Raw genomic sequence first — 13,862 nt, 5'->3', positions numbered from 1 at the left:
ACATGTGTATGTATATGTACATAGGTTATTTGTATGTACAGCCATACAGTACATACGTAGGGTGATACCCATTTACTGTAATACATGCACACAAACTGTTGAGTAAAAATGTTTCCTTCAATGTTGTATGTGATATTGTACAATTTATAGGTACACTACAGACATGTATATATATTAAATATAAAGGAGAGATGATATTTTAAGTAAATATGGATAAACAAGTAGTCTCAACATCATTAAGAAACAGCATGACGATTGTATTTTTTGAAGATAAGGGCCTCTTCATAATATTTGGAAATGCAGTTTCCAAAAATTACCTGCTATACTGTATGACTTGTTACTATAGTTACTGTAGTTAATCATTGAGCTGAATACCCTGAGAATGAGATGGTGATAAAGTGTATAGAAATTTATTACTTCCAATTTATACTTTAAGTGGAGTTTCTTACAAAACTATCATAACTATTTAGACATAGGCTTGTGTCATCGATATGCCAGCACAATATTGAACATATAGTAACCTAGCAAAGGTATCCAACATTATGCTAGCATAATAAGGGAATTCTCAAGAATTTTAATTATAAAATGTGCAATACGCACCAAGAAAATAGCAAAGCATGAACACAGTACACAGTGTTGCTACATTTTATGTCATTTTTACTGTTTCTTGGCTGATTGTTCAAAATAAGATTACAATAATAATGATAAAACAGTCACTTCATCTAAAATAAAATACTGATGTACTGTAATAAAACAGCCATTTCTTGAGCATAATGTTGCAAGCATAATTTTGAAAGTAATAGGCTTGATATTTGAACATTATTCAAAAGGAAACAGTGTACATATTGGCTCAAGTCTACTATACATTACCAAAATTATTATTGATCTGTGCTAAATTGCACATGCATAGTGTATTATCACTTTTTTGTAGCTAGATCATTATAATCACTCATATAGGAAAGGGCTAAAAATACATAAAAACACTTGAACCCTATTTGACTACAGGATTGTTACTGTAGTGCTGCAGTGACTTGGTTGACAATCCAAAATCTACTTCAATTTTTTGATTTAATATTTTCAATTAAGCACACTAACCATTCTGTTGAGACAATTAGTATTTTAGTTGGAAAAGTATTCAAATGGTGATTATTAATGGTAGTATTATAATATCCTTTTAAGAGTGCCATTTAATTATGTAACAAAGTGCTGGTCACTGTAAAGTGTTAATAATAAATACCTTAGGATTAAGGAAGAAAATCCATCCCTCCTGGAGGAAGACTGAGTGTGGCCCCGACTAGACATTGGGTGACCTGCAGTTCGATTCATGGGGTTGGAGGGATTTTTTTTCCTTACTTTGGCCTCTTTTCTGTTACACCTTTCCAGCTACTGTATAAGTCATTAAGTCTAAGTCCTTGAAACTAGGTTAGGTAATCCTAAGGCTGCAACACATGTTGTTGTAGACCTTCAGTGCTGGTCACTGTAAAGTGTTAATAATAATAATAATAAAAAAGTGTGATTTGAAGTTTGTCACTGCCACTAACAGTAACATTTTTGAGACCTGAGCATCCTCATTGTATTTCTTTTGTCACACATATCAATGCTTGTTTATCAAACAGTGTATGGTAGTACTGTTTAAGTTGGGATCGCCCAAAAGTGATGTGAGCAGCCAATATTGCCACCTTTAAAAAATCATTGTAGAGAAATATTACTGTAGAGAAATATTGTAGAGAAATATTACAAGACAAAAGTCATCTTTGTGGAATAATATTAACATGAATACAGCATTGAAAACAAGAAAACACTTACCGGTGACCAGATAAAGATTTTTGTTTTACAAAAATCGCCAAAACTCGAAATTTAGTCTGCCTCACTGCCTGACCACTTTCGCAAGCGTAGAGACCAAATAAATCAGTACATGGCCACCACTTTATGCCACGATAACAAACTCACCAGTGGGATGTGCCTTTTGGGATTCCGACGAGTGTAGGCCTTCTGTGCCTTGTCTTTTCTTTTATCTTCGATCAGGATACTTGTCTTCATCCATGAAACCATACCGAGGCATTAATTTTCTGTATCAACACTTTCTTTCAGCAGCATTATATAGATGCCACAGAATTATTTCAGAGCTGGATTTCAGAAACACTGTGATCTTGGTGCCACTGGGCTCAGCTTTCGCTAGTTTGTTTCCTGCTACCCAGCAATGTACCCAATGACATACAAGCTCTTCATACGTAAACGATAACTGACAACTCCTATCCACTGTGATAGGTGTCTTATCCACTTGTTCCTGTGCAGTGTAACATGTTTATCACTTGACAGCTGGTTACAAGGTTCCAAACTTCTAAATACAATGTATACATGTATGTCAGTTGATTATGCTTGAAAGTGAGTGTATTTTCATTTGTAAACACTCTTCCAACCTACCATTGCTTATGTAGCCAATTCTCCTGTTGTCTACAGGATGTATATAGCCTCACAAGACCTTGCTGTGATTCACCTTGCTTTAAGAGCTGTTTCTTCCTAGGCAGCTCCATTACTCATCACTTCAGCCACAAACAAATCACCCTGTAGAGAGTTCAGCTACAAAGAGACCATCCTGTAGAGAGTTCAGCTACAAACAAGTTACCCTACAGTGAAATCAGTTTGCAACAAGAGATTTCAGCTACAAACAAATCACCCTGTAGAGAGTTCAGCTATAAATAGATCACCCTGTAGAGAGTTCAGCTATACAACTCACCCTGTAGAGAGATCAGCTAGATACAAGTCACCTTGTAGAGAGTTCAGTGACAAAGAAACAATCCTGTAGAGAGTTCAGCCACAAACAAATCACCCTGTAGAGAGTTCAGCTACAAATAAATCAACCTGTAGAGAGATCAGCTAGAAACTAGACCCAATATAGGGAATTCGGTTACAAGCAAATCACCCTGTAAAGAGATCAGCTACAAACAATCACCTTGCAGTGAGTTCAGCTACAAACAAATTAGAGATCAGCTACAAACAAAACACCATGTAGAGACTTCAGCTACAAACAAATCAACCTGTAGAGATTTCAGTTACAAACAAATCACCCACTGTAGAGAGATCAGCTACAACCAAATCACCCTGTAGAAAGATCAGCTACAAACAAATCACCCTGTAGAGAGTTCAGCTACAAACAATTCACCTTATAGAAGGTTAAGCTACAAACACATCACCCTGTAGAGAGATCGGCTACAAACAAATCACCTTGCAGTGAGTTCAGTTACAAACAAATTACCCGGTAGAGAAATCAGCAACAAACAAAATACCGTGTAGAGACTTCAGTTACAAACAAATCAACCTGTAGAGATTTCAGTTACAAACAAATCACCCACTGTAGAGAGATCAGCTACAACCAAATCACCCTGTAGAGAGATCAGCTACAAACAATCACCCTGTAGAGAGATCAGCTACAAACAAATCATCCTGTAGAGAGTTCAGCTACAAACAAATCACCCTGTAGAGAGTTCAGCTACAAACAAATCGCCCTGTAGAGAGTTCAGCTACAAAAAAATCAACCTGTAGAGAGATCAGCTATATATATAGACAATAGACACAATATAGGGAATTCAGTTACAAGCAAATCACCCTGTAGAGACTTCAGTTACAAATACATCACCCTGTAAAGAGATCAGCTACAAACAAATTACCCTGTAGAGAGATCAGCTACAAACAAAACACCTTGCAGTGAGTTCAGCTACAAACAAATCAACCTGTAGAGATTTCAGTTACAAACAAATCAACCTGTAGAGACTTCAGCTACAAACAAATCAACCTGTAGAGATTTCAGTTACAAACAAACCACCCTGTAGAGAGATCAGCTACAAACAAATCACCCTGTAGAGAGTTCAGCTACAAACAAATCAACCTGTAGAGAGATCAGCTATATAGACACTAGACACAATATTATAGGGAATTCAGTTACAAGCAAACCACCCTGTAGAGAGATCAGCTACAAACAAATCACCTTGCAGTGAGTGCAGTTACAAACAAATTACCCTGTAGAGAGATCGGCTACAAACAAAACATCTTTTAGAGACTTCAGCTACAAACAAATCAACCTGTAGAGATTTCAGTTACAAACAAATCACCCACTTAGAGAGATCAGCTATAAACAAATCACCCTGTAGAGAGTTCAGCTACAAAAAAAATCACCCTGTAGAGAGATCAGCTACAAACACATCACCCTGTAGAGAGTTCAGCTACAAACAAATCACCTTGTAGAGAGTTAAGCTACAAACAAATTACCCTGTAGAGAGATCAGCTACAAACAGAACACCGTGTAGAGACTTCAGCTACAAACAAATCAACCTGTAGAGATTTCAGTTACAAACAAATCACCCACTGTAGAGAGATCAACTACAACCAAATAACCCTGTAGAGAGATCAGCTACAAATAATCACCCTGTAGAGAGATCAGCTACAAACAAATCACCCTGTAGAGAGTTCAGCTACAAACAAATCACCCTATAGAGAGTTCAGCTACAAACAAATCACCCTGTAGAGAGTTCAGCTACAAAAAATATCAACCTGTAGAGAGATCAGCTATGTAGACACTAGATACAATATAGGGAATTCAGTTACAAGCAAATCACCCTGTAGAGACTTCAGTTACAAACACATCACCCTGTAGAGAGATCAGCTACAAACAAATCACCTTGCAGTGAGTTCAGCTACAAACAAATTACCCTGTAGAGAGAACAGCTACAAACAAATCACCTTGCAGTGAGTTCAGCTACAAACAAATTACCCTGTAGAGAGATCGGCTACAAACAAAATACCTTGTAGAGACTTCAGTTACAAACAAATCAACCTGTAGAGATTTCAGTTACAAACAAACCACCCTGTAGAGAGTTCAGCTACAAATAATCATCCTGTAGAGAGATCAACTACAAACAAATCACCCTGTAGAGAGTTCAGCTACAAAAAAATCTCCCTGTAGAGAGTTCAGCTACAAACAAATCACCCTGTAGAGAGTTCAGCTACAAAAAAATCAACCTGTAGAGAGATCAGCTATATAGACACTAGACACAATATAGGGAATTCAGTTACAAGTAAATCACCCTGTAGAGAGTTCAGTTACAAACACATCACCCTGTAGAGAGATCAACTACAAACAAAACACCGTGTAGAGACTTCAGTTACAAACAAATCAACCTGTAGAGATTTCAGTTACAAACAAATCACCCACTGTAGAGAGATCAGCTACAACCAAATCATCCTGTAGAGAGATCAGCTACAAATAATCACCCTGTAGAGAGATCAACTACAAGCAAATCACCCTGTAGAGAGTTCAGCTACAAAAAAATCTCCCTGTAGAGAGTTCAGCTACAAACAAATCACCCTGTAGAGAGTTCAGCTACAAAAAAATCAACCTGTAGAGAGATCAGCTATATATACACTAGACACAATATAGGGAATTCAGTTACAAGCAAATCACCCTGTAGAGAGTTCAGTTACAAACACATCACTCTGTAGAGAGATCAACTACAAACAATTCACCTTGCAGTGAGTTCAGCTACAAACAAATTACCCTGTAGAGAGATCGGCTACAAACAAAACACCTTGTAGAGACTTCAGCTACAAACAAATCAACCTGTAGAGATTTCAGTTACAAACAAATCACCCTGTAGAGAGATCAGCTACAAACAAATCACCCTGTAGAGAGTTCAGCTACAAAAAAAAATCCCCCTGTAGAGAGATCAGCTAGAAACATATCACCCTATAGAGAGCTCAGCTACAAACAAATCACCTTGTAGAGAATTAAGCTACAAACAAATCTACCCTGTAGAGAAATCAGCTACAAAAAAATCATCTTGTAGAGAGTTCACTTACAAACAAATCTACCCGTAGAAATATCAGTTACAAACAAATCACCCTGTAGAGCGTTCAGCAAGATAAACGTCACCCTGCAGAGACATCAGGTTACCCTATAGAGAGGTCAGCTAGAAGAAGTCACTTTGTAGAGAGTTCAGCAACAAAGAACCCACTCTGTAGAGACTAGAGAGTTCAACTAGAAACTAGTTACCCTATACAGAGATCAGCTATATGTAGAAACAAGTCATCCTGTAGAGAATTCAGCTACAAACAAATCACGTGCACCCTGTAGAGATTTCAGCTACAAACAGATCATCATCCTGTAGATAGTTCAGCTATAGATACAAGTCATCCTGTAGTAGGAGAAGTTACCTTGTAGAGAGATCAGCTAGAAACAAGTCACCTTGTAGAGATCAGCTACAAAGAAACCATCCTGTAGAGAGTTTAGCTACAAAGAAACCAGAGTTCAGCTACAAACAAATCACCCTGCATATTTTTTTTTCCATTATTAATGAACACGTTTTAACAACACATAAAAACAATTGTTCTAATCAGTAAGAATACGGCTCTCCACTAAGCGCAGCTCAGTGGAGACGGTGGGGAGCTCGGTTGACTGCAGTTTTCTGCTCCCACGAATGGCCAGTACAGCGGAACGTAATAGGGAAAATGATAAAGCACAGCGCATCCAGGAGAGTGTCAGGTTGTAAGACGTATTGTGCTTCTGTGATAAAAGATCTGCCAAACGGTTGTAGAAAATAGTAGCCTCCTTGCCCAAACCACCAAATGTTGAAAAAACTAGCAGGGTGAAAAATTCACAGTCAACACTGCATATACGATCCCCATATTCTCGCTTCTTCTCGAGCTCATGTCAACGAAAAAGGGAAGCAACCCCGGTCTGACGATAACTTGGTGCGTTGGGATGGAAAACCCTGACGTCAAACAATGCACCTTGTCCGGCGTCTGCCCCAGAAGCCCCTTGCATGGATGTCAGCTCTTGCGGTATTACTGCAGTTAGCTGAAGATGGTGTAATTAGTTCCCTATTAAGTGGCAGTAATGGAGGTTCAACAGTAACATCATGACACACTACTTGTAACCATTCTGCTGTTAAGTCTCGAAGTTCATTATGGCGGATGAAAGTCAAGCCACCATGCATATAGTTCAGCTGCACATAAATTACCCTTTGGAGAGTTCAGCTACAAACAAATCACCCTGTACAGTGTTCAGCTAGATAAAAGTGACCCTACAGAGAGATCAGGTCGCCCTATAGAGAGATCAGCTAGAAGAAGTGATGTTGTAGAGAGTTCAGCTACAAAGAACCCACTCTGTAGAGAGTTCAGCTAGAAATAAGTTACCCTATAGAGAGATCACTGGCAGCTAGAAACAAGTCACCTTGTAGAGATTTCAGTTACAAACAGATCATCCTGTAGATAGTTCAGCTAGATACAAGTCACCTTGTAGAGAAATCAGCTAGAGGAAGTCGTCTTGTCTTGTAGAGAGTCAGCTAGAAACAAGTCACCTTGTAGAGAGTTCAGTCACAAAGAAACTATCCTGTAGAGAGTTCTTCTACAAACAAATCGCCATGTAGAGAGTTCAGATGCAAACAAATCACCCTGTAGAAAGTGCAGCTACAAACAAATCACCCTGTAGAGAGTGCAGCTACAAACAAATCAATCTGTAGAGAGTTTAGCTACATTTCAAGTCCCTTAGTAGAAAGATCAGCTGCGAACAAGTTATCCAGTAGGGAATAATAGCATGTAATAAATATATTTATATAATTACTGATAAAATCAAAAACAGTTGAAGTATTAAAAATCTGCTCTGTCTTTTTATTCTTCCTGTGGTAAAGAAATAGGATAGGTTAAAAAAGCCCCAAAGCCAGCCTATGGCCAGCTTTGGGGTATACATAGGGGTGGGCGGTATCTCGGTTATATCGTAAAACCGCGATATTATGATGTAACGATACCAGCCAGCATCGTCAAAATTCTTGGAAACGATATTATCGTGATATCATGATTACCACGGTGTTCTCCAATAATATTCGTATTAGCTAACTACTGTAAACATAGCGCTGCTGTTTTATAGCTCCAGGAAAGGTCGAGATACTCTAATAGAGCAGTCACCTATATACTCTAATAGAGCAGCAATTAACTCTATAGAGTATTCATGCGAATAATTATGAAAGTAGCTACTGAAGGGACTTCTTTATTTTGGATTTCTATTGAGGAAAGAATATTTCTCCATATTGTGGCATTATATGTGCATGGGTGAATGAGCTTTTGTTGCTATAGTTATAGCAATCTTTTAAGTCATGTATGGGAATCTGTAAAACTCATGAATTTATGTCATTCACTTGGGTGTGTAAGACACATCCTCTCCATGCTGAATTGTAGGTCTAGCTAATGTCTACATATCCACGTATGGTTCAATAAAATTAATGGTTAATACCATGTACATGTGTTTTTGCACATCCATTCATGATGCTGCAATTATATCACTTGTGTAGATAGTTGTAGTTTCATAGTAGAGCATCTGTCAAAATATGAAAAGTATTGTGATAATTTGTAATATCATGATATTTTTTCCATGATATATCATGATAGTAAAATTTCAATACCGCCCAGCCCTAGGTATACAAATACAAAAAGAAGTAATATCTAATCAAAAACAGCCAAGCTGTAAAAAAAGGTGCAGCCCCTAAAAAGGCCATGGTGAAAAAAGATGTGAAATCCAAGGTGGCAGCCAAGAAATGGCTGTGATGGTAGGTTAATGGTAAAATTTTTAATAATGACAATTCAGGTGAATTTGGTGCCGCTTGGTCTTGGCACAAAATTCACCTGAATTGTCGTTATTAAAATTTTTACCATTAACCTACCATCACAGCCAATTTTTGGCCGCCACCTTGGATTTCACATCTTTTTTCACCATGGCCTTTTTTGGGGGTTGCACCTTTTTTTACAGCTTGGCTGTTTTTGATTAGATATAATCTAATCCAAAACAGCCAAGCTGTAAAAAAACAGTGTGGCCCTCAAAAAGGCCAGGCTGTTGTGCAATAATTGTACGTTGTTTAGAACTCGATATCTTCTTTCCTGGCTGAAATGTGAGCAATAAATTTAATTTCTCCATAGGTACGGTGGCCCGTTCTGGGCTATTTCTCAAAATTTTCTGAGAAATTTCCGGGAAATTTCTTGATTATTTCTCATTTCTCAATGATTTCTTGATAGTTTCTTGATAATTTCTTGCTTCTTGATAATTTCTCAATAATTTCTTAACTTTTTCTTAATTATTTCTCACTTCTCAAAAATTTCTCGATTCTTGTGACGCACTGTGACGTAAATTGTGAGATACGCATGCCAACAGCTCCAAAATGTTGAGACTCTATGGTTGTACAGTAGAGGTGATGCAGGCAATGGTGAAGAACATCGCATTCAAGTAGAGACAGCATGGAAAACAGTTTTAATCAGACGATACATGATGGGGAAGATGAGATAACTCAATTATATTAACATTGAGACAGTGTCAAGTTGACACCGCCTAGAAATTGACTGAAGAATATAATATGGGATTAAGAAGATGGAGAGTCAATCTACAGAGTCTTCTTGAAGATTTCCAAGCAGCAACTGTGAGTTGCAACTGACCTCTAATAGTTTGATGCATCCATAAATCTTCCCAGTGGGTTATGTGCATGGTGTCTGTGTGTTATGTAGTATCCAGTACCCATTGTATAGCCAATAGACACTGAGTAACAGGGTGGATTGGCAAAGGATGATAGAGGACCTTGCAATTTGTTGGGGGGATCAAACTAAAAGGTTGTGCTTTAAAAGATTGGAGATGTGTAAATCTAATCAAAAACAGCCAAGCTGTAAAAAAAGGAATGCGGCCCTTGAAAAGGCTATGGTGAAAAAAGATGTGAAATCCAAGGTGGCGGCCAAGAAATGGCTGTGATGGTAGGTTAATGGTAATAACTTTAATAACAACAATTCAGGTGAATTTGGGGCCGCTTGGTCAATTGGCACAAAATTCACCTGAATTGTCGTTATTAAAATTTTTACCATTAACCTACCATCACAGCCATTTCTTGGCCGCCACCTTGGATTTCTCATCTTTTTTCACCATAGCCTTTTCAAGGGCCGCACTCCTTTTTTTACAGCTTGGCTGTTTTTGATTAGATTTCACTTCTTTTTGTATTTGTATACCCCAAAGCTTGCCTATGGCCAGCTTTGGGGCTTTTTAACCTATATATTTTTCTTTACCACAGGAAAAAGAAAAAGATGAAGGAGATTTTATAAACACTTTAACTCATTCTGATTTTATCAGTAAATGTACAAATTATATATATAATGCATATATCAAGAGTTCATAATATAAAAAGAGAGCATGTACTTATTACATGTCAATTAATTCCCACAGGATAATTTGCAGCTGATCTCTCTACTGGGTGACTTGAAATGTAGCTGAAATCTCTACAGGGTGATCTGCTTGTACGTAGATGAATTCTTTACAGGATTCTCTCTACAGGGTGACTTGACTCTAGCTGAACTCTCTGCAGGGTTATCTGTTTGTAGTTGAATTCTCTACAGGGTGATTTGTTTGCAGCTGAACTCTCTACAAGGTAACTTCTTCTAGCTGATCTGTCTACAGGGTGACTTGTTTCTAGCTGGTCTCTCTACAGGACGATTTGTTTGTAGCTGAATTCTCTACAGGGTGATGTGTTTGCAGCTGAACTCTCTACATGGTGGTTGCTTTGTAGCTGAACTCTCTAAAAGGTGACTTCTTCTAGCTGAACTCTCTACAGTGTGATCTTTTCATAGCTGAACTCTCTACAGGATGATTTGTTTGCAGCTGAACTCTCTACATGATGATTTCTTTGTAGCTGAACTCCCTACAAGGTAACTTCTTCTAGCTGATCTATCTACAGGGCGATTTGTTTGTAGCTGAACTCTCTACAGGTGATTTGTTTGTAGCTGAACTCTCTACAAGGTGATACTTCTAGGTGATCTCTCTACTGGATTACTTGTTTCTAACTGAACTCTCAACAGGGTGATCTGTTCATAGCTGAACTCTCTACAGGATGATTTGTTTGCAGCTGAACTCTCTACATGATGATTTCTTCTTAGCTGAACTCTCTACAGGGTGATTTCTTTGTAGCTGAACTCCCTACAAGGTAACTTCTTCTAGCTGATCTATCTACAGGGCGATTTGTTTGTAGCTGAACTCTCTACAGGTGATTTGTTTGTAGCTGAACTCTCTACAAGGTGATCCTTCTAGGTGATCTCTCTACAGGATGACTTGTTTCTAACTGAACTCTCAACAGGGTGATCTGTTCATAGCTGAACTTTCTACTGGGTGATTTGTTTGCAGCTAAACTCTCTACAAGGTGGTTTCTTTGTAGCTGAACTCTCTACAAGGTAACTTATACTACCTGATCTCTCTACAATGCGACTTGTTTCCAGCTGATCTGTGATTTGTTTGTATCTGAACTCTGTACAGGCTGATTTGTTTGCAACTGAACTCTCTACATGGTGGTTTCTTTGTAGCTGAACTCTCTACATGGTGACTTCTTCTAGATGATCTCTCTACAGGGTGACTTGTTTCTAGCTGAACTCTCTACAGGTGATTTGTTTGCAGCTGAACTCTCTACATGGTGGTTTCTTTGTAGCTGAACTCTCTAGAGGTAGCTGATCTTGCTACAGGGTGATTTGTTTGTAGCTGAATTCTCTACAGGGTGATTTATTTGCAGCTGAACTCTCTACAAGGTGACTTCTTCTAGCTGAACTCTCTACAGAGTGATTGATTTTTTTGCAGCTGAACTCTCTACATGGTGGTTGCTTTGTAGCTGAACTCTCTAATAGGTGACTTCTTCTAGCTGAACTCTCTACAGGGTGATATTTTCATTGCTGAACTCTCTACAGGATGATTTGTTTGCAGCTGAACTCTCTACATGATGATTTCTTTGTAGCTGAACTCTCTACAGGGTGATTTGTTTGTAGCTGAACTCCCTACAAGGTAACTTCTTCTAGCTGATCTATCTACAGGGCGATTTGTTTGTAGCTGAGTTCTCTACAGGATGTTTGTTTGCAGCTGAACTCTCTACATGGTAGTTTCTTTGTAGCTGAACTCTCTACAATGTGACTTCCTCTAGCTGAATTCTCTACAGGATGACTTGTTTCTAGCTGATCTCTCTACAGGGTGACTTGTTTCTAGCTGAACTCTCTACAGGGGATTTGTTTGCAGCTGAACTTTCTACATGGTGGTTTCTTTATAGCTGAACTCTCTACAAGGTGACTTCTTCTAGCTGATCTCTCTGCAGGGTGATTTGTTTGTAGCTGAACTCTCTACAGATGATTTGTTTGCAGCTGAACTTTCTACAAGGTGATACTTCTAGCTGATCTCTCTACTGGATTACTTGTCCCTAACTGAACTCTCAACAAGGTGATCTGTTCATAGCTGAACTTTCTACTGGGTGATTTGTTTGCAGCTTAACTCTCTACATGGTGATTTCTTTGTAGCTGAACTCTCTACAAGGTAACTTCTTCTAGCTGATCTTTTTACAGCGCATGTTTGTTTGTAGCTGAGTTGTGATTGGTTTGCAGCTGAACTCTCTACATGATGGTTTCTTTGTAGCTGAACTCTCTACAAGGTAACTTCTTCTAGCTGATCCTTTAACAGGGCATGTTTGTTTGTAGCTGAGTTGTGATTGGTTTGCAGCTGAACTCTCTACATGATGGTTTCTTTGTAGCTGAACTCTCTACAAGGTGACTTCTTCTAGCTGATACAGGGTGACTTGTTTCTAGATGAACTCTCTACAGGGTGACTTGCATGTAGCTGAATTGTCTATCAGATTAACTGTTTGTAGCTGAATTCCGTACAGAATATCCTGCAATGTAATACAATTCTGTAATGGAGTAAGTTATAAACGTAGCTGAATGCTCTATTAGGGTGACTGTTCTATTAGAGTATCTCGATCTCGCATTTGCTACACGTAGTTGCCTTTCGAATCATAACTCAGTGGTTTGTAATCCGATTCTTCTGTACTACTGCAAGAACTTTCTATGATGATTATTCCAGCTACACACTGATTTTCAGTTCATTGCTCTAAGCGGTTTGCCTGGTAGATGTGAAAACTAATAGTTTTTTTATTCATAAAAATCGATCGCGTAATTTTGACACAGGTTGGGTTTTGTGTCATATCTCCATGGTCTTTATCTCAATTCCTTTCAAAACACAAAAAGGCACTCCTACGATGGTTACTCCATCTACATAGAAATTGTCAACTCATTCCTCCAAGGGGTTTACCCTGTAGGCGTGACAGACCTTCGGCCTTATTTTACGCACATAATCTGTCATAACTCCGTGTATGTTCATCGAATTCCTACCAACGTTGGTACTGAGATCCGCCTTAATGAGCCCTTCAAGTGTGCCAAATTTCAGCTCTATCCGAGTACGCATTCGTGTTTTATGTAAATATTTTAATAACGACAATTCAGGTGAATTTGGTGCCGCTTGGTCTTGGCACAAAATTCACCTGAAATGTCATTATTAAAATTTTTACCATTAACCTACCATCACAGCCATTTCTTGGCCGCCACCTTGGATTTCACATCTTTTTTCACCATAGCCTGTCTGAGGGCCGCACTTTTTTTACAACTTGGCTGTTTTGGATTAGATTTCACTTCTTTTTGTATTTGTATACCCCAAAGCCGGTGTCACAGTGATATATGTTTCCCCGGGTAACGTGTTTCCCGCACACATATCCCTAGGGATCCGTGTTTCCCCGCACACATATCACTAGGGATCCGTGTTTCCCACCAAAAGCTGTCAGTGATATGTGTTTCCCGTAGCGATTTTTAAAATATTTCACCGCACACACATATCCCTAGGGATTCGTGTTTCCCCGCACATATATCACCAAGGATCCGTGTTTCCCACTAAGATATAGCCATCGTGCAGTAACTCCAAGGTCCTATGGCTAGTTGCAAACAGTACGCAATCCAACCATTCAGTAGATATATTGCTATCTAGCTAATAG

The 13,862-nt window shown here is 38.6% G+C and overlaps 1 protein-coding gene across 1 annotated transcript in view; it reads left to right on the top strand.

Annotated features, from left to right (window-relative positions):
• Positions 1 to 106, top strand: part of LOC136243721 (extracellular matrix organizing protein FRAS1-like) — a 38,843-nt gene extending 38,737 nt beyond the window's left edge. Inside the window, exon 12 of the mRNA XM_066035352.1 lies at positions 42 to 106. Coding sequence (XP_065891424.1) covers positions 42 to 106 — 65 coding nt within the window. The remainder of the gene's footprint in view (positions 1 to 41) is intronic.
• The last annotated feature ends 13,756 nt before the right edge of the window (positions 107 to 13,862 follow it).

Source organism: Dysidea avara, chromosome 1, assembly GCF_963678975.1.
Source record: "Dysidea avara chromosome 1, odDysAvar1.4, whole genome shotgun sequence".
Classification (NCBI taxonomy): domain Eukaryota; kingdom Metazoa; phylum Porifera; class Demospongiae; order Dictyoceratida; family Dysideidae; genus Dysidea; species Dysidea avara.
Note: the sequence above shows the minus strand (reverse complement) of the source record. Positions and strands in the feature narration are given on the sequence as shown.